The following is a 21917-nucleotide window of genomic DNA, read 5'->3' on the forward strand; positions in this document are numbered from 1 at the left end:
CTGGGGCCCTACTGGAGCTCTGCTGGAAGGTGCATTGACTCATCACATATCCTTGACTCTCTGACCACACTCTTTACTGTCAAGTGCTGTCTGCTTTCAGGGCTGCAGCTAGTAGATGAAAGTTTCAGGAGTCTTGTGGCCCCACAACTTCACTTTCATCACTGATGGCCTAGAATCTACAAGTGGAAACCAATGAGCACAGTGAACCTCTAACACCAGTTTAGACTTTCACCCACTAATCAATGTATGAAACTTACACCACCTTACTCTAGATAAGGGCTACAGGTTTAGTTTCAGCAGCTCAGTCACCATGTTGGATCCTTACAACAATCCATTTGAACCAATCCAGAAACACAAACAAAACAGTCAGCACTACCTTCCGGTTTCAGAGTAACAGCCAAGTTAGTCTGAATTCGCAAAAAGAAAAGGGGTACTTGTGGCACCTTAGAGACTAACACATTTATTTGAGCATAAGCTTTCGTGAGCTACAGCTCATTTCATCGGATGCATGCACTATCTTCAGTTATCTTGATATTTAAGAAAATATTGTACTTTTTAAACCCATCCACACAAACAACAGGGTCTGTAGGAATTATCCCATGAACCAAGTTTTAATGACTTGTAGCCTTTAGCTTAGTGAGATTGGTCACTTGAGCCAGCACTGGGCTTCTCATCTGGATACATTTAAAAATCTTAGCAAAGAGGTTATCCTTCCAGAAACCAACTCTGCACAATGTCACAGTCTCGGTAATAGGCTGTTTGTCATTAAATCAGGAAGGCTTTTAAAGCCGTTGGAGTCTCTCCTAAAGTTCTGCAGCATTTTTTGACATGTGAGAGCATGCGGTGTGCCCATGGAAAGCAGAGTTCAAAGGATCTAGGACCGAAGTTCTAATAATCTACAAATGGGTACTTACTACCAAAAAGGAATGAATGACAAAAAAGGGAGCCCTGTCTATTGGGTGTATATATACAGAAAGTAATTTCCCTGGAGTGGATACCACAGAAAATATCAACTATATATGTTTGATAGCAACAACTGAAATGCCAATTTTGCTTTTTGCCATTACAGTGCCTTTACCAGGACTTCCCCGGGGGTTGAGCCAACCCCTAGAACAGGGATCGGCAACCTTTGGCACGCAGCCCACCAGGGAAATCCGCTGGCGAGCCGAGGCGGTTTGTTTACCTGCAGCGTCCACAGGTTCAGGCGACTGCAGCTCCCACTGGCTGCGGTTCACCGTTCCAGGCCAATGAGGGCTGTGGGAAGTGGCGGCCAGGACATCCCTTGACCCACACTGCTTCCTGCAGCCCCCATTAGCCTGGAACGGTGAACCGCGGCCAGTGGGAGCTGTGATCGGCCAAACCTACAAACACTGCAGGTAAACAAACCATCCTGGACTGCCAGCGGATTTCCCTGATGGGCCGCATGCCAAAGGTTGCTGATCCCTGCCTAGATCATCAGAGACTTCCCCAACAACACCTGAGAGCAGCAGTAGAGCAGTGGGCCCACTCTAAATTCTTGAATTAAAATTCTTCTCTTGCTCTCAGTTGCTCAGTTTCTTTGCATCAGCTGAGGAGGCTGTATACTTTGTTCTCTCTCCCTCCTGCATCCCCCTGCAGTTTCTGCAACCTTTTCAAGTACCTGATGTGTTTTCCTACCTTTTGGTTTTGGGCATTGTCTTTTTCAAAATTTAATTTTTAAATATTTTTGACTCGACTGCATTTAATAGCTGATTTTTCTGAGGCACCTGCCCTGAGCCTTCTCTTTGCTTACTATTTAAATTCACTTTGTTCCTGATAGTTATTCCAGCATCAGGGTGTGATTAGTTTATTTAGAGCAAATTCTGTTGTATGAGAGCCCTGAACTTGACAAATGGTATCAGATCGAAATTAGCCCAGTAAATGGTAACTTCAGAATGAAATAAAAAAGCATTAATGTTTCGAGACCAGTAGATTTCAATCATTTTGCTAGATCTAGTACCCAATGCCCATGAAACTTTGGTATAATGAAAGGGTTTTAAATGAACTTATTTGAGGCCAAATTCTATTCTCACTTATGATGGTGTAAATCTGGAACAACTCAGTTTGCTCCAGTGGTGATACGCCATTATAGATGAGAGCAGAATTTGACCCACTGCAAACAAAAAATCAACTTTTTTGGTCTGAAAAAAAATTCTTGAAGCAATTTCCCCCCCCCCCCCAATTTTTCAGTGTTGGCAGCAAATTAAAAAAAAAATCAGTTATTCACACAGCTCTACCTGTTCAATGATATTCAGCAAGGGTAGGTGGAAGCCTCTTAGATTAAAAAAAATCCGATTTGTTGAGCTCATTTGACCAGCAATTATCCTGTATTGTGGTCTCATGAGATAAGCAGAGTCAATATTTGAATAGGAGACATCCGGAGAAAACCCTGATATTGCAGAAAGTCCTGCTGGCGATTCAGTCGGTGGCACTGTTTCCTCTGAGTCAGGAGAGAACTAGTGTCCCAGCCTGGTGCAGAGAGGCACCATGTTCTTGGGAGGTATACGCAGGGCATGTCTCCAGTTACCGGTAGATCAGCACTGCTGCAACTGACACAGCCAGTGTCAATTTAGCGGGTCTTGTGAAGACTCACTGAATCGATGGGAGTGCACTCTCCCATCAATTTTTGTACTCCACTTCCCCGAGAAGCATAAGGGAAGTCAACAAGAGACGCTATCCCATCAACACAGCACAGTGTAGGCACTGCAGTAAGTGGATCTAACTATGTCTACTTCAGTTACGTTATTCATGTAACTGCAGTTGCATAAGTTAGATTGATTTACAGTGGTAGTGTAGACCAGCCCTCAGATGCAACATAAAAAAGAACTTAAGATCCTTGCCACACATCATCATTAAAGATTCCATGGCACTTTTCTTTTTTCCCTTGTCAAATTCCATCTAGGGTAATTACATTCTGCCTACCTACATTTTCCCTGCAATTTCAGTTGGATTTAGTATTCAGGCAAAATTCTGCTCTGTTACAACCTTCCATTCCTCATGTTGTTATGCACTCTTAAAAACAGTTGTTGTTTGTCACCCTGTGGCTGCAATTCAGTGTTGAGTAAAAGGATTTCTACATCTATAGTTGGTGAACCAGTTGGAATGTGCGTTGGGATCCTCCTTGATAAAAGGCACCACATAAAATCATTATAATGTGGGAAAAGACATGAAAAGGATTATATTTCTCACCTCCCATCAAACCTGTGCTTCAGGAAGTCAAAGAGGGCTTTCTGCATCATGTCTGTTACCTTTGCAGAGGTGAGGAAGGTTGAACAAAGAGGATTGACAGGGAGAGAAAGAAGTCAAAAGTAAGAAAAGAGGCAGAAGGTAAGGACATTTCCAATAATCAATGTCCTTTACATAGATAGTAATCATTTAATTGTAGTGCTATCATCAACGAGCTCTCATTCAAACACATCTGGTAGCTGCAATTTATATCTATACCGGGGTCTTAAACACGCAGCCCACGGGCCGCATGCAGCCCACGGAGTTATTTCCTGCAGCCCACCATAGGCACTAACTCCGTCAGCAGCTAAGCTCCCCACACCCCCCTTGCCCTCCCGAGAGCGCTGCGTCCCTGCTCCTCCGCCTACCCCCCAGCGCTTCCTGCCACCAAACAGTTGTTTGGCGACGCTTAGGACTTTCCAGGAGGGATGGGGGAGTAGCGGGGATGAGGTGCGCTCAGGAGAAGAGGCAGAGAAGAGGCGGGGCCGGGATTTGGGGAAGGGACTGGAATAGGGGCAGGGAGGGGGTGGAGCCTCATGGACTAGATGAGCAGTCTGAGGTATGAAGTTCAGCATGTATGATTCTTTGCTGTGAGTAGTTGGGAAGAATGTTTGTTAAAAAGTGGCAATGTATTTTGTATGAATAGTTACTTTAAAAAGTTCCTGCCATTACAGCTATGTTGATAAACTGTAAGTGTAGATCATCAATGTTACTGACCACATAAGGAATACTTACAGGTGTTTATATTTTATTAAAACCCCTCTTCACATTACAGTTTTAAAAAAGTTAATACACTGACTTTTAGTAGCATACTATATTACTCCTCATTTTTTTCATTTTTGACTCTACTTTTGTATGAAAAGGTTTCAGTGATGTGGCCCTTGGGCCAATGTAGTCGTCCTCGTGTGGGCCTCACGGTGAGCTGAGTTTGAGATCCCTGATCTATACAGATGGAATAAATACTTCATTATAAATGTTTGCTAGTCTTCTGAAACATACTCCACAGTGCTCATATGCAGGTGTGTTCTAACAGCACTGGTCAACATCTTTACAATGAGATCTATGGGCAGAAAATGGATCTGGATCCTATTACCAGACGTGGGCAAAATCCTGAGAGATGCTGAGCACCTGTAATTCCCACTGACCTGTTGGGTGAACTCTTTGGCCCTTTCAGAGTAATTCAGACTGCCACCCATTATCTGCCAGTCTAGACTGTAACCAATTCAAGACCCTGTGTCTCTGGCAGTTTATTTCTCATCAATTGTATTTTTCACATGCCTCTTGCACACTTTCATCAGAAAAAGTGTGCAAAGAACTTTCCCATATAGATTGCAGATGTGTCTCTCTCTCTCTTTCTCTAACTGAAGGAAATATCCTAATTCAATCACCATTTAACTGGATACTTTATGCACCTAAAAGATGTTTAATTTCCAAGAAGTCCTTTTTTTTCCAAGGGAGATTCTCTGTGTCTAATTTGTAGCATGTTGTATACTTAAACCAGCAAACAAAACCCCTCCAATATTTGAGAGTCCTTTGACCAAATTCATTTAGGCTGCAGCACCACTGAAGTCAATTCAGTTACGCCAAGGAAGAATTTTTACCCCTTGAGGGGAAAGCGACCATGTAATTAAAAGGCAGATATTAGAAAATGAGATTCAGTCGAGCCTTTCTAATTCTCACTTTGCTAATCTGCAAATACAATAATTCTCACCCAAAAAAACCTGATTTAAGAGCGGGGCGCTGCACTAATAATAGCACCATAGAATATCAGGGTTGGAAGGGACCCCAGAAGGTCATCTAGTCCAACCCCCTGAAACCCCCATACTGTCATATTACTCATACTTCACTACTTTTATAAAATATATTACAAATACTTTTACTCATATGCTGTGAAGTATTATCAACATTCATTAAACTAAATGAAGTGTAACTGATTATATGTTCATATTCCTTTTTGACCCAATTCAGCAAAGCACCTTATGTGCTTAACTTTCAGCACATACTAACGCTGCTTTGCTAAATAGGATGGACTTACACCTGTGCTTAAAAGTTAAGCATGTGTTCAAATGCTTTCCTAAATCTGGATCTTACTTGCTAATTTGCAGAATTTAATAATGAATGTCCTGGTTATCTGTGCATATTAGTGAGGCTTTGCTGAACATATTGTTATGCTGAATAGAGGGTGATGGTTTAGGTGGGCTAGGATTCTCTTCAGCCTCAAATTTCTATGCAATAACTTTAAAAAAACAGAACACCCCACACACTTCAGAAATAGTGATGGGTTCACAAGATTAGCGCCTGGAGTAGGAATGTAGAAATTACCACACTGGAGCAGACCAATGCTGCAGCTAGTCTAGCCTCAGTTAGGTCTTGTCTCCACACAGAACTTGCACTTGTTTAACTAAGGTCACATGAGAAAGTTGCACTGGTTTAACTTAAGATGTGATGTTAAACTGCTTTAGTCAAATGAGGGCAAAAGGCTGTGTAGCCACACTTATTTAAACCAGGTTTATTTGGATTTAGCATAAATCTACTAGGATTCAGTTTAAGATAAATCAGAATAAAAGTATCGACACAGCCTATTGCACCAGTTTAACTAACTTGTTCTAAAGGCTGAGTTATGTTAAACCAGTGCAATATCTGCATGTAGACAAGGCCTTTGGACATTATATATATATAATTTCCTACAGTTAAAGATTGCTTGTAGCTACTGCAATCAAATCAGGAAGGACTACAAAGCGAACGTATAATACTTTGTAGCAGACTAGAAAATAGTAATCAACTGTAACTAACTAGAATAGATACCTCATAACCTTTCAGAGATGGGCCAACTAACACAACAGGCCTCATGGATGGCACTACGTCATAAGGAGGAACATGTTCCGTCTGAAAGAAGAAAATGTCCCATCAGCACATAATCGAAAACAGACTCAGCATGTAAACTGTAGAAACTATATAGAAAAATACACTTACCACTTTTTGTTTCTGTTTTGCTAAAAGACCAAAAACAAGAACTTAATTAACATGCATACTGCGCATAACGCGATAGTCACAAGATTTGCAAACAAAGATAATTCTGTCAATGCACTTTTGATTTGTATTTCTGCATCTCCTTTCTGATCAGTATTAGTCACTACTCTTCTGAGGGAGTCTGCCAGCTTTTCTGGTTCTTTTCTCCAGCTCTCTACATGACTGATACGTTTAGAAGCAAATATTTTTTTTCTCCTCCAATTATTTTGGGGAAGGTTTGAACAAATAAGCATTTATCTATGGGATATATTTATAAATTAGTAATAAGAGGGTGTGGAGAAGCCCTTTATTTTATTTGCAACTTTAAGGTAAGTTTAAGAAACAGTAATAGTTTTCTTTATATAAAATCCAAAATTCACCTGTGGAAGTGGGTGTAGCTCTAAATGTGCCAGACACCATTTCTCCAAGACTTGAAGAAGAATTTCCACTTGATTTCCTACAGCATTACAAAGAGTGCCCATTAGCACAAAGTATTCTGAGAGTGAACTCACAAGGCCCTACAACTCTTATTCCAGCCTCAGAGATGCTGCACTGCTGCCCCATGGACTGCCTAAAGGTTGGGAGGAGGAGAAATTACATCCCATATGCCTCTTCTTAATTCACCACGCAGTCATATGATCAGATAAGGGTGAGTTCCATCACTTGGCCCCAGTGATACAAAAGAGATTCACCTACACACATTCCCATAATCTGATATTCTCTTTTACTGTGCATCCATCCCAGTTAGGTACCTCTCTCTCCAAACATCAAGGCACAAGGGCTAACACTCAGCTATTTCAAGCTGTAAAAGCAATTTGGACAAATCAGAGTTGATGTTTTCAATTATTCTAGAAACATTTCCCCAGATAGTTTACTCTTGAAATGATTCCTGAGCTTGATTAAGTAAATTAGTATGGCAATTCCCTGCCATTACTTTATAGGCTAAATTATGCTCCTCACTTTTGCCATCTATTATGGCTAGATTCAATCATCTCACCTTTCTTTCCTTTACAATCAATTATCTAAAAGTATCATTATCTGCACCATCTCATCAGTATTAGTAGGAGTTCCACGATGGCATTAAAGTAAGTCTGTTGTTTGCGTATTTAGTGAGTGGATGGTGACATGTTCACACACAGTAGGCAGGCCTCACAGTGATTAACTGTCAGAGCTGTGGTTCTCAGGCCTGTCCTCAACCCTGTGTTAGCCAAGAGGGGTGGGGAGGTAAGGAGAAGACAGGCTGGGGATGAAAGTGGAGAGACAATCTGAGGTGAGGAGCAGTGGAGCCAGCCAGAGTGCAGTCTGTCTTAAAGAAAGGGTTGCAAGGAGATAGGAGTGCTGCAACACTAACTGTATCTGTGCTGTTCCCAACATGCCAATTTACTGGTGAGTCAGAATGAAAATAGTATGAGAGAAAATCTTAGGGCCCATGAGTGATCACTGATCTGCTCTAACCCTGCATGGGCTCAGACTGCTTGTCCTCCAGAACCCTCCAAACTTTAGTCCCCATCCTGTAGGACTCATTTTTCAAAGTTTATCCCTGTAGTTTTCCTGTCCCTCGTATTCAACATCAGAGACATGAGAGATCTAGGATGCCTGCTACTTTCTGCAAACGTATATATTTTAACCCGCTGTCCGTTTTGGTATATGAATACAGAACCATTTTTAGACAGGTGAAGATTGAGGAATACACTAAAACAAATCAGCTGAACTTCACTAATATTGCCCAGTGTTTGTTGTGTTTTGAAATGGCTAAGGACAGTCTTACCCTCCATGGAAACGTCCTCTCTTCTGCTCCTGCTGAATTCGGATATTCTCCAGCCTAAGTGGGCTTGGAATGAAGCCAATCTCACAGCCCTCTTTAACCAGCCTTCCTATCCACCAGTCGTTATTATATTTCTGTAATGCAGACAGATTATTGACTTCACTCACAAATGCCACCTGTCCTAACTAGCTCTGAGCTATGTGTTATCTACAGTCTTTAACTCCACATTACCCTTTGAAGGCCTGCATTCCTGCTGAAAGCTGAGTATTGGCCAAATTGTGTGCATTTAAAAGAGTCAGCAGGAAAAGATGTCTCTCAAGACTGAAGACTTGTATGTGCCCACAGAACAGGTACAGCCCAAGCTGTGTCAGTACAGGTTTCTCTCTGAACTTTCTCAGCCTTGACATGGAGTGTCAAACTCTATATTCACTCTCTACGTCCAGGAATGACTTTTCTGCTGACACCATCAACAAATATGCAAACTGGTGTCAAGGGTAATGGTAATTTGGGAGACTGGTCTATTATCTAACACCCTAATCACTGGACCATCTTTCCTCTGTCTTGACTTCAGTTTACTTGCAGTCCTATACTCTAGAAACAGCTAAACCACTTGCATATATTTTTTAATTCAGTTAAGAAATTTAAGTTAAGAAATTTTACTTCCAGAGACTTTAATACAATAAAACCATGCTTTAAGAAATGTATTTTTAACTTTTGTTAACATTAGGTTAATTTAATTGAAAGTTTGGCCCAATCTAAACTACAGTGATATAAAGAGTGATGCCATAAAGACAAAAGGTTTGTTGCAACTGTCTGGTAACAGGACTTTTTAAGCAAGCCCTTTTAAAGATTTACAATTTGTTCTCCTCATTTAGGTCCTTGTAAATTGAGCAGATTATATTTTTTTGCAATTTTGTAATTTTTTAAAAAACTGCAATTATTTTTTGTCAAGAACTCTTGGCACCATATTTCAAAAGGAATATTTGTTTTCCTAGAAAGGTTATACATAATTAAAGCCAGTGTGTATCAATCCCATTTTAATACTTTCAGAAAAAAATAAGTCAAAGATTTGTTTGCAAAATGAGTGAGGAAGCCAAGTATACCCCCATCTCTCTAAATTATCAGTTCCCTGGCCCCAAACTCTCAGGCACTTAAATTCGTTCTTGGGCAACTAAATAAACACATTCTAAAGCTCCTATTTGAAGTCAATGAGATCTGCACCGGCTCAGGACCAATTAAAAAAAAATCAGACCACTTATTTAGGGGCCCAACTTTAGGCTCTCAAATTTGAAAGTTCGACCTCAATAACTTCCTAGCAAAAGTATATTTTTCCTCACTTTCCAAACAAAGGATAATGAAAACCGCAGAAAAACTTGTTATATACTATTATAATATGCTAGTTTAAAAACATAGCCCAGTATCTTGTCTCAGACAAAAGCCAGGTTGACTGTTCCACTCTTCCCCAACAAATTGTGTTGATCTGTGTGTCTGAAAGTTCTGTTTCTACCAATTTTCCCAGTACTGAACTTAGGCTCACTGGCCTGTAATTTCCAGGATCTCCTCTGGAGCTCTTTTTAAAAATTGACATTACATTAATTACCTGCCAATCCTCTAGGACAGAGGTGATTTAAGTGATAGGTAACATATCAGAGTTAGTAGTTCGGCAATTTCATATTTGAGTTTCTTCAGAACTCTTGGGCAAATACCATCTGGTCCTGGTGACTTATTACTGTTTAGTTTATCAATTCGTACTAAACCCTCTTCTACTGACACATCAATTTGGGACAGTACTTCAGATCTGTCACCCAAAAAATAGCTCTTATGTGGGTGTCTTCCCAACATCCTCTGCAGTGGTGACTGATGCAAAGAATTCGTTTCAGAAACTGTAGGCTGAACTGCAAGACCCTACTTTCTGGGAATTTCACAAATAAATCACCAACTAAAGTACCAGCCGACCATTTTTAAATTGATCTTGTTCCTGGCTGTCCATTTTAGAGTAACATCCACAACTTCTGGCATCTTTAGATGGATTGTTACAGGTAAAAATATCTGTGCTGGAAAATGTACAAAGTTCTGCATATATAATGTTTTGCATCAACAATAAAATGGGCTATATTAGAATTTGTTTTGTAAATTCATAAAATACAATGACAATATTTGTGTATTGGAAGGAGAAGGGAGAATTGCCATTCTAGTAAATTCCAAGGGATTACAACTAGGAGCTGTTTGATAAGAGAAATTTCAAAAATCGCAGGACTGTAAAGCATAGATGGGAAAACCTCAAAAGGCTCCTGAGCTGAAGTGGTATCAGGCCCCCTAAAAATCAACCCACAGAATATATGGATCAATCTTGTTTTGCAAGTTCTAAACCTGCATATATGTGTGCAAAACAACATGTTGCACATGCACATGTTGTGGGTTCACTTTAGGAAGCCCAGAGAAAATTTGCAGGAAATATCTTCAACATACAGTAAAAATGATTTTCTCTCTAGTTAGCATTTTAGGACGGTGCCCCTACACCTTAGCTCCCCTCTCTGCTCTGAGGTCTCATTTCTTTCAGTCTCTCCCCATACATCTACACAGTGATTGGCACTGAGCTTCAGAGCCCAGATCTACTCACTCAAGCTTGCAGGGCTGAGGCTACCATGCTAAAAATAGGTGTGTAGATGTTGCAGATCGGGCTGTGAAGTGCAGGCAGTAACCAGCTCCAGCCAAAGCTGCAACATCTACACAACTATTTTTAGTGCAGAAGCCTGAGCCCCGTGAGCCTGAATGAGTTGACCCAGGCTCTGGGACTCTGCCATTTGTTGTGTAGATGAACCCTATGTCCCAAAGCAGAAAGCTTTCCTACAGATGCTTCTTCTTACTCTCTTATTCTAGGTCCTCTTCTACAGGCCCTCCCTAGGTAGCTACCTGCAGACCTGGTGTAAGCCAGTATAATTCCACTGTTTGGCTCAAGGTGTCCTTTCTCTGGCTATCTACTACCGGTCTCAATCTCACTGCTTTAGTGAAGAACAAAATCTATATCCATCAAGTTCAAGTGGTTTTAAAAATCTACAAAGACATGATTTCCCTTCCATGCTTTTAAGACCTGACAATGAATTAGTAGCTTCAAATTCTTAATAGTACAAGATACAGCTTCATGGCACTGGAATCCTGATAAGGATGAATGATCCTGGATGTTATTGCTAATCAAACAGATGCTCTGTGTAATGCTGGCTGCTATTCAGCTTTCCTTTTTGTCTTGCGTGGCTCATATCTAACTGCTTAGGTTTTCGTTGTTGGCAGGTCAGAGGAATAATTGCATGCTGTAGTTACCTCTTTAATGTGCAAAAAGTCCTTGGCATCAAAAGAGATGGCAGTGCTTGGGACAGGAACATCTTCATCCAGTGCGCCACAGTAACTCACATTAGTCTTAACTGCAAACGCTACAGGTTTAGACTAGGAACAAAAAAAAACATGTCACAAGCATATTACAGAAGTGTTCTTGTACTTTTTAGATTCAAGAGTTAGTGTGCTGTATCAAATTAAAAATTTACTAGTTGTGCATTGGCACATACACCCAAATTCAGACCTAATGTAAGCGGACACAACTCCACACAAGTCAATGGAGTTGTGCTTGCTTACATCAGGTTCAAATTTGAGCCATGTGATTTGTTACAAAAGAGAATTGATCCATCGGTATCAATCCCCTTGTAGGATAATTCAAAGGAAGGTAATTCCTCCCTCTACAATGCATCCAGTGGAGTGTGGTACACTAGGTCAGAAAATTCTTCCTTTGCAGAGATTCTTTTCTCTCCTAAGGCATGAAATGTGATGGAAGATCCTACCTAAGATGTAGGCTACAAAGTACTCTAGTATTCTGACTAATTCCTGCTGGTGTAAAATGGGCTGTATGCCCTGAGTAGCAGGACATTTGTGAGGAACACAGCATCACAAGGTACCTACAAAGTCCTTTCTGCTGGGGGGCCAAGGGTTGCCTAAAACTTCCTCAAAAGTATGTGAAGCTGACCAAGACAGTGGGGTGGCCAGAGCCACAGGGAGATATGCTGATTCAGACCTATGGAAAAGTCCTATGGAATTTAATAGGAATGAAACTAGGAAGGTTCTACAGAAATGTAATAGGTGTTATAGGAATTAATCCAAAAATGTATAGAACTTAATAGAAAACGAGAGAGCCTTTCTACAAGCTTTTTAAAATCATCTATAGAAGGGATAGAATTTTCTACTAAATTCTGTAGGACAGTCTAAAACCCCATAGAAAGTGTATCATTTTTAACAAGCCTCTCCCAGCAGGGTCCCAACTATTCTCTGAAGTTGGCCTCCTTCAAGAACCCCTGGAAAAGTGTGGCCCTGAAAACACTGCCTGCTTTCCACTGCTGAAAAATCCCTCCGGAATGCATCTATCCATACCCCCAATTTATTTTACTGTCACTACCATCACTGAAGTATCTGAATGCCTGACCGCTCTGTCAGAACATTTGTCATCTGCAGCCCCTTTCTTCACAGGGTGAATCAAGTAACCAACATTTTGAGAAACAAAAAAAAGGACTAATTTGCAGCCACTGGGTCAAAATCCTGTATCTGACTATATTGGTACAATGGCAATTGAAATGAATGGCACTCATGTACACACATCACAGGGCAGTATTTGTCCCATTATATTTACATCCAGTCCATCCACAGCTCATCCGTAGGGTGACCACCTGGACCAAATACAAATTCAAAAAACTGTCAAGCACATTGCTATGAAAATGTGGTAGAAATCTCTTATGTTGTTCTCCTTTTCTTTCCGTAAGTAAGAGAGTCAAATTCCACTCTCATTTACACACGTAGGACCTACCAACACACACAAGGTTGCATGGGTGTGACATTTGGCTCTATGTTTTAGGTAGTATCTTCTTTGTGAAAATATTTAGTATTTCCCCTTCTAGCATCTTGTATTGGTTGACAAGCTATTTTCAAATTATATGATCACCATTATAAACCTGTAGAATGAATTCTAACACTATGCAAAGGTTGACGTGGAACCAAATGCCATATAACTTTGCTATTATTAAAGCTGAAAAGAAGAATTCACCTTTGCCCTTTCAAGCTGAATAGCTGCTTGCTGTTCTCTCTCCTGGCGGATTGCTTCTCTGTCCTCTTCCAAAGATACATCAGAATCTGATGGTCTGCTTGTGTATGAATCTGCTGATCCCTAGAAAGAAGAGCACATCGTTAAGAGAAATTATATGCTGCTTAGAAGAATCCAAGCCAAATTCACAAAACATTGCTCAAGTGTTTCTTTCCTGAATTTTGTTATGTAGATTTTTTGTATTATTTCTGATAGAAAATTGTACAGGATATAGTTAGGAATTTAAGTGGTTTTATAGATTTTTATTTTTCTGAAAAACACAAAATTCCAAAGGAAATCTCTCTCTTTCTCAGAACATGTGCAGTATTTTAGTCTCTCTTATGGGTATGCATCATAAGGCAATCAGCACTGGGCACAGCACAACAACCTATTACAATATTTAAATCCTGTGTGATAGCCTTAGATTAAAGATCAGCTCTCCATCAAAGGTTACATCACATCAGATAGAATCAGATTATTATATGGCTCAGTTAAAAATCACTTCTCTGTGTAAATATATTAGTGATATATAAATACTTTACTCAGTACCCAGCAGCACTCAGAATTATTCTATGCGTCATACCTAAACACAAACATTCGTGAATCAAGAAGCAAAAGTGGCCAAATGCCAGAACATACTATTAAAAGTTATTTGACAATGGAACACATAAATCCAAATGCATCCTATGCAATGACATAAGATAGGGATGATACATGAACCAGAAGGGGTATACATCAGTCTGCAAGGGGGAGAAACAGGATATGCTGTACAGTAAGATGTCTTGTTCAAGTCACTATTCAGGATGGGTGGCACAATCTACAACCAGTAGTGTTTTTACACTCCCCTTTATAATAAGCAACTCGACATTGAGGTCCTGATTCTGCAATTAGATCGGCACAAATGTACCTTCATGGATCCAATTGCGGGATAGGGGCCTGATTTTGTAAGAAAGACAAAAGAATGTACAAAGTGCAAATATTATTAATCTAAAAACCAAAATAGACCCCAGATGCCTAGCAAAATTAGAGCTCAATTCTACTTGCATGACTCTTCATTTGAATAAAGATGTGCCTCAGTTCTAAAAAGGATGTCAAAAAGACACGTTAAAATTATTTTTGGAGTGGCCAGATCCTGCAAAATGCTAAGCTCTAGGATTTGGTCCTATAGTCAAGTAAATCTCCCATGGTAAGGATACGCACATGACCATTCCATTTCCCGAACAGGAGGAATGTCTATTTTTATCCTTGTTTAGGTGAGTAATGCCTTTGCTACCAAACTTCCTTCCTCTTTCCGCACTTGATCCTGTGCCCAGTGAAATTCCCAATCTCCCACTGACTCCAGTTATTCAGAATCAGGTACTATTTGGTTTAGCATTTGATTAATTTGCAGTTGGTTTAATGTACTAGCACCCAGCAATAGCAGCGGTTAATTTTATTTCAGTTACAGATTCTGCATGGTTATGACACACCATGTGTAGCTTTGCACAATTACAAATGTTTGAGGTTCTGTATTACAAACTTGAATGCAATGGCAATTAATACTTTAAATATCAGCACATAATATATAAAGTTTAGAGTACAAACCCATATGTAAATGGCATAATTTAGTCTCACGAACACATTTTTATATCTACATATTTTGCACATTTCTGAGTTCAGAAAAGCACAACGCTAGGACCCTAATCATACAAACAAAACCATCCTTGAATCCATGAGAAAACAGTTAAGTCAACAGGACTGCATAAGAGTCTATCCATGCAGAAGCTGGATCTAGTACCGTACACTAACGATCAAAAGCTCCACAGGAACTCTACACCATGCTGTTTGTGACCATCGCTGTAAAATATTATAGAATTTTATATGAGAGAAGCATTAATTAACTGGATCTTCTGTGTTTAGTGAAGTGTTGGCCAATAAGTACAGATCACATTTCTAAGTGATCACATTTTCGGTAGCAAACTGAAAAAAATCATCTTCTCATCCAGAAAAGCCATTAAAAATCTATTTTTGTCAAATGGATGACTATTTTGTCTCATCACAATTTTTTTTACAAGAGTTTTAAATTAACTCATGACTCAATCAATTCAGATACAAGTACATTAAAAAAGCCTTTTAAAAACTGATCTTCACTGCTATGATAAATAATATCCTATTTATTCTATGGTGATGTCATTTCAGTATATTTTCGTGTCTGAAGCTATTTAACAGCATAACTGTATTTGGCAGTGATCTTAGACAAGTAAAATAAGTAGAGACCAAGGTTAAATCAACAGTAATTCTCAGAACTCTCATCATAAATTCCACATAAGTACAGCAGCATTCAGTCAGGTATGCTCTGATGCGAGTATCAGACATACCCAAAGGGATATTCAAAGGTGTGAGATTTAAAGAAACATGATGACGAAGTTTTGGAACAAACTGATTGTAACAACTTAGTCAGGCTGTAGACCCAATATTTTAAGGACATATATTAGACAGTCAGCTAGCTACTTAAGTTAAAAACAAAGCAACTATGGCATAAAACATATCTGCATCTCTGTCTGGAAATCACAGCATTTGTCCAGTGATCCTGTCTACTGAAGTAACACATGGGCTGATATTCAAAGGCAGACTCTGAGCTGGGTGCCTGTGTTTTCGCACCCACAATAACTGAAGCTGCAAGTCTAAGGGAGCAAATAATTGTGGGAAAATAAGTGCCCAGACATATAAGTACCTGATTGCACCTGAAAATCATTTGGGGCATATTTTATGACAAAGTTATTTGAGTATGTGATTGTCAGCAAAAAGTCAGAAGTTGAGTTTGTAGTACTGCCAACCCCAAGGATTCCAAAATCCTGAGACTGGAATAAAAATCATGGGATTTTAAAAAATATATATTTGGGGGGTTTGATTTGCCTTCTATATTGAGCTTTTAGGCTTCCCATTTTGTAGCCTCTCTCTGCATCCGCAAGGATTAGAAACTTACTTTTGTTTAGATAAAAGCGGAGATTCTCATGTAATCATATGACTCCAGCGGCTGGGACTTGAGGAAAAACATCAAATGTGGCAAGACTCGCAAGTAATGTTGTGAGAGTTGGCAACACTGCATTATAGGCCTATTTGAAAACTAGAGCCAAAAAAAGTACTTTGTGGTACTGATTCTCTGTAGCATCTTACTATTTCCCCTCCAGCTTCAGACTTTTCAAAGACTGTACTACATTGTTTGGAGTATGGAGTGTTTCATGTAGACATGGTTAAGTTGCCATTCCCTCTGCTATCACATACAGTCTTCTCTGTAGCCATTGTAATTAACATGCTCCAGGATATTGTACTGGCATAGGCCTGAATCATCAGGTACATCTTATGTTTGCGTGGTGCACCTGGGGAGAAGCCATAGGTGGGTTCTCTCCACTTCCCTGCCACCCTATTGGGGGTCAACAGTTTTTCTCTCAGTGCAATTTAGAGCGGCCTTTACACAGGCAGAGATCTCTGGAGTACAGCAAGATCTGGTTGTGCCTCCTTCCATCCCCCTCTCAACTCTAACTCACCTTTTGGAATGGGGTGGGAGAGGATGGGAGAGCTGACTGTATCCCAGCCAAGGTTTTCTCCAACACCAGACATCCCTAGCTTCCAAGTGTCAGAAAGGGGACTTAGTGGGGCTGAGGATCTGGCCCATAATACACAAATCAAACCTTACATTGTATTACCAGCCATAGCAAGAGGCATTGGCAGTTTTATATAGCTGGACAATAAAGCCATTCACTTACTTAAAGGTATATTCTCAGCCTCCCTTTGTTACTCGTTTTCAGATCCTTAAGTCATACTGACAACCGAACCAGATCAAAATCAATTCTTCATTCTTATTAGCATATATCTAAGAGTGGGCTTCTCCAGCCGCCTGAAGTTCCTGACAGGGATATTTTGGACACAGGCCTTCTCCAAATGGATGAAACTACTGGTTTCTGATAATAAAAGTAAATAACTGCGATTTTGTTGGTGGTGGTGTTGATAAGATACAAGGAGAAGAAAATGGCTCCACTCCTGCTCCATCAAGAATGGAAATATATTCATTGTATATTCCATTTATTTGTGCTTCCTGTAGTAGCAAGATGGAAGCACCTCTCAAAGAGAAGGAACCCCCACAGAAAATATTCCCCTCCTAAACCTTACATATGTTGAAGTTTTCAGTAATGTCTGTAACTCACTGTCTAGATGGGAACAGTTTTAAGAATTGCTAGAGCAGCTTAGACCAGTGGTCATAGAATCATAGAATATCAGGGTTGGAAGAGACCTCAGGAGGTCATCTAGTCCAACCCCCTGCTCAAAAGCAGGACCCATACCCATTTAAATCATCCCAGCCAGGGCTTTATCCATTTTTGGTCCACTTGCTCCAATAGCTTGTCTTTGACTTCAGCCAATATCATACATGACAGAGGAATTTGTAATAGCCATACCACCTCAACCCTCCACCTCCATGGACACTGATGCAATACCGTGCCTTTGGAGGGGAATTTTCTCCCTACCCTGCGGCAGCTGCTGGTTGGTTTATGAAGTATGAGGGAAGGTATCACATGTAAGTTTTTACTCTTTCTTTTGTAGCTGTGAATATTCTTATTTCCTATTTAATTTAATACATTTTGAAAGAGATGTGAACTCCTACTTGTTAGTATCATCTGGTAAAGGTAATAAGCCACAGAGGGATGCACTCTGACCCTATCTAATCCATTTATAATATGCCCATCACCATGGTATCAAGGCATGGCACAGGCAGGAGCAGATTACATGCATCTCAGAGTCAAATTTGGCCCAATATGAACTAATGAGTAGAAACGACTGGAGGATGACAATTCAGTTTTGCAGCAACTCTCAAGGTTTCAAAGCTTGTTTTCATTCTGCACTGGAAAAAAACCCATTAGTAACATTTTCACAAAGAAAATGTGTCAAATTTCAGGGGAGAGGGGTTTGTGTGTGTTCTATAAGCTTGTGGTTAGAGCACTGGCCAGGCATGTGGGAAACCCACGTTCAAATCCCTGCTCTACCTGATACACAGCAGATTTCATCCCATATCATTCTGAATCAAGCAGAACAGGGACTTCCACCAGGCTCTCCCACATCCCAGGCCAGTGCTCTACCCACCACGCTCTTGAGCGGGACAGCCTGTCTCACTCCTACCAACAAAACACAATGAACATTTCATTTAGACAAAAATGTTCTGACCAGATATACTAATAATTTTTTCAGCTATGATTTCATTGGGTCAGAGAAGTCATTATTTTTCTAAGGCCAAAGCCTTCTTTGTCTCTGGCCAGCAAGCACAGTCAGAAAGAGAAGAATTGGAAGAATCAGCAAAAAGGGAAGGTGTGTATCCTGCCAGTGAAGGGCAGGCCTCTGCCAGGAGATGAGCCTGTCCCTTCTAAAACTTTGAGCTGGCAAAAACTGAACCAATCTGCTGAAGACTACCACTAGCTCCTGATGTATATGCCCTGTATTGGCTTGGGAGCAAGACACACTGCTCTTCTTACAGCCTCCTTTTGGACGTAGTGCATCTCAGGGCTTTCCCCAGACATACTACCTTAAGGTATTAAAGCACCAAAGAGGTATTCTGCTTATCTGCATTGTGGCTCCCAGCTACTCCCGTCATTCTGTGCATCTGAAGGCAAGATTTGACCCTCAATTTTAAATCTTAGCACTAAGGGAAATATAACAATGTTTTTCTCATAATCAATCAAAAGGCATCAGTAGACTATCCTCAGTTCCAGTGTCTTGATTGTTTAAAGCTCTTGGAGAAGAGGAGAGGAGAACAATGGAATTTTGAACATGTGGCCAACTATGTTACAGACAAAGGTAACAGCCACTTAGTTAATGTCTGTAAAACACTTGGAAGATGTAAAGCACTATATCACTGCTAAACATTACTACTATTACAGTACATGCAACAAATGCTCAATGGCAGCAGAAAGGGGAAAAAATATCACAGTCTTCAGATATTAAATCAAAAGATATAATAAACATTTACAATTTATGGTGGTAGGAACTGGCTTCCTTCCAAGATGTTGGAGCCCGACACAGCATAATTTAATGCAACAAGAATGCACTAGACCCTGGTAAGCCCAAGGCCGAAGACAGGGCCAACACCACTCATCAGGAATGGCCGACATTGATCATCATCCATGCCCTTTTCAACCATGTGATTTTCCTTTTAAATCTTTTGTTCATTGGAAAGTGGGTAAGAACAGAGTACAGCACACGTCACAGAGATGACACAAATCAAAAGAGCACACGGAAGCTGAGCTGAGAATCTGTGGATGGTATTGTAGCGAATGTAGAAATACAGGGGTTTACCTAGACAATCGCATCCTATGGGTCTGATTTTTCATGGCTCCATATGGATTGCCTGGTAACTTCATGAAACAGTTATACATGCTGGGGGCAGTTTCCAGTGCTTGCAGTAGTATGCCATGCTAGGGCTGATTTGCACTGCTCTGGCAGCACAAAGCAGTCTTAAAGCCAGCTTAACCATACCAACCAGTACCACGAGGCTGCTCTCAGTTGTTCCTCAATACTGGTTGGTGGTTGGACAATGGCAGATCAGGGAGTGTTACAGTCACATTTATGACCCCACTCCACACAGATGTGCCAAACAATAATGTGCCAAATAATAATAATTCCTCAATCCCAGGAATACAAGTTAGGTGATGATGAATCAGAAGAAAGAAGTTTCAAATGAGAAAATGCTTCACTACTATAGGGATGGGAGGGAAAGGTAGAGGCACCAACCAAAGGCGAGTAACAAAAATATGTATTCTTCAGCGTACTGTGTGCTCATGCCCAAAGTGCTAACACTATATAGGGCAGAAACATGACCAAATAGTTAGTGATAGTCAAAAAAATTAAAAAGTAGGCCTGACTCCCAGTCTTCTGCTGCGACTCAGATCATGAAACCTCACTCATACTGGGGAGCATTTACTCATGCAAGTGATCCAATTCATTTCAGTACCACCCTTGGTGTTCCTAATAAGCTCACCCATGTCTTGCATCTCCATTCCCTTTGTATACCACACCCTTTATCTTGTCTCTATTTATACTGGGATCTTCTGGGGACAGGGATTGTCCTGCACTTTATATTTGTACAGTACTCAGCATAATGGGGCTCTGAGTTGGATTATAGCTGCTGACATTACTATAATAAAAATGGTAAATAAATCAAATAATTATAATAATCTTCAAGGCCCAGTCACCAGCTCAAACAGCTTTTAACACTGCAAAACAAAAAAAATATATAGTTAGTTTGTGGGATTTATTTGTTTTGGTTTTTTGCCCTCATGGGTGGGAGAGAGTAACTGCCTACATGACCACAGAGTGAAAAGCAAATTACGTCAACACAAAGTGCTAGTCCAAAAAAGAAAGAAGTTCAAAACTCTTGAATCCATTCTCTCTCTCTCTCTCTCTGTACCCTGACACTGCATCAAAGGACCTTTTAATTTTTTTTTTAATTTATATTATATAGCCTCTGTCAGCCAGCAGATATTTTTGGATGAATCAGCTAGCTGGTTGTACAGCACACATCCATAATTTTACATGGCAGGGAGGCCTCAAAATTATTCCTTCTATAGTGAGCTTTGTGCACAGATAAGAACTGAATATTTGCCTTTCAAAATACAAAGCAAATACATAAATTAAAGGTCCCTTATTGGGGTTAAGGAGCTTTGAGAGTCAATGCCAACAAATTACCTAGAATGTATATAATTTATTAACCTGGTACACACTATGCAAGGAGCAGTTACCATAGGAACTGCCATATCACTTTGTTGTCTACCTCCCCTTGAGACCACATAGGGTTGCCAGTCCTCCAGGATTGTCCTGGAGCCTCCAGAAATTAAAGATTAATCTTTAATTAAAGTTTATGTCATGTGATGAAATCTCCAGGAATATGTCCAACTAAAATTGGCAACCCTATGAGACACCCAACATCTTTGTGAAGATAAACCACACACAATAGCTGTTGTGAACATTCCAGTTTTAACAATCTGAAAAGGTTTCAACAGAGCTATAATCTCTCCTGGATTGTACGGCTCATTTAATATCTTTTTGATAGCAGTTTTATTTCCTGCTTTTGTGGATGAGCTCATTTTTCTTTTCATTAATTACCTTCCCCCTCTTTTGTTCTCCTCTACCACCGTATTGGATTAATTGTTATAGTTCATCTTTACAAGACAGATAAAAAACACTGGGATTTGAAGTGATACCAAGGATGGTGAATTAAATAATGTTTCTGCAGTTAGGGGTATATAATGAGTGCCCCTCTGCTGAACATACATGCACACCTCTGGCTAGCTTGCACTCCCTCCACTGGCCCCCATGATTTTGGGGTTCGTATGGGAAGAAGAGAATGCAGCCTTCCGACCTCTTATAGGAAACAGGAGAAGAATATCGTCCGTAAAAGGAACAGAATAAAGATCACAATGGTGCCAAGAATAAACTGTTTCAAATTCAGAGTGCCACAAATATCACACACATCTGAACACCTGTCCCTCATAAATGATATTATCTCCCATGTAATGAGCGTGGTTTAGCTACCATTCCATTGAACTGCTCCAAAAAATATGCAATCCCTCAGAAAGGCAAGCTGTGTGTAGAGCCAGGAAGCATTCTGCTCCACACATTTCCGAAGCCCTGCCTGCAGAAGGCCTCATAAAGTGATTTTCAAGTTCGCTAAGGAAGGGAGAGAGCTTTTTGTCTGACTGGGGAGCGTCAAGTGATTTTTGGTTTCATTTTTGATTCAGCCTTTTATATACAGCAAGAGAG

The 21917-nt window shown here is 40.2% G+C and overlaps 1 protein-coding gene across 5 annotated transcripts in view; it reads right to left on the bottom strand.

Annotated features, from left to right (window-relative positions):
• The window catches only part of CACNB4 (calcium voltage-gated channel auxiliary subunit beta 4), a 191482-nt gene that overhangs the window by 36910 nt on the left and 132655 nt on the right, over positions 1-21917 (bottom strand). For all 5 annotated transcript variants that reach the window (XR_014713562.1, XM_084643144.1, XM_084643145.1 and 2 more), the window contains 7 exons: positions 13098-13217; positions 11336-11458; positions 8021-8151; positions 6633-6709; positions 6217-6236; positions 6049-6129; positions 3208-3266 (listed from right to left, as the gene is read on the bottom strand). Coding sequence is in view for 4 of the 5 variants with exons in the window: in XM_084643144.1 (XP_084499270.1) it covers positions 3208-3266; positions 6049-6129; positions 6217-6236; positions 6633-6709; positions 8021-8151; positions 11336-11458; positions 13098-13217 (611 nt within the window). In the remaining variant the exon portion in view is untranslated. The remainder of the gene's footprint in view (positions 1-3207; positions 3267-6048; positions 6130-6216; positions 6237-6632; positions 6710-8020; positions 8152-11335; positions 11459-13097; positions 13218-21917) is intronic.

Source organism: Lepidochelys olivacea, assembly GCF_965140295.1.
Source record: "Lepidochelys olivacea isolate rLepOli2 genome assembly, chromosome: 11".
NCBI classification, from domain to species: domain Eukaryota; kingdom Metazoa; phylum Chordata; order Testudines; family Cheloniidae; genus Lepidochelys; species Lepidochelys olivacea.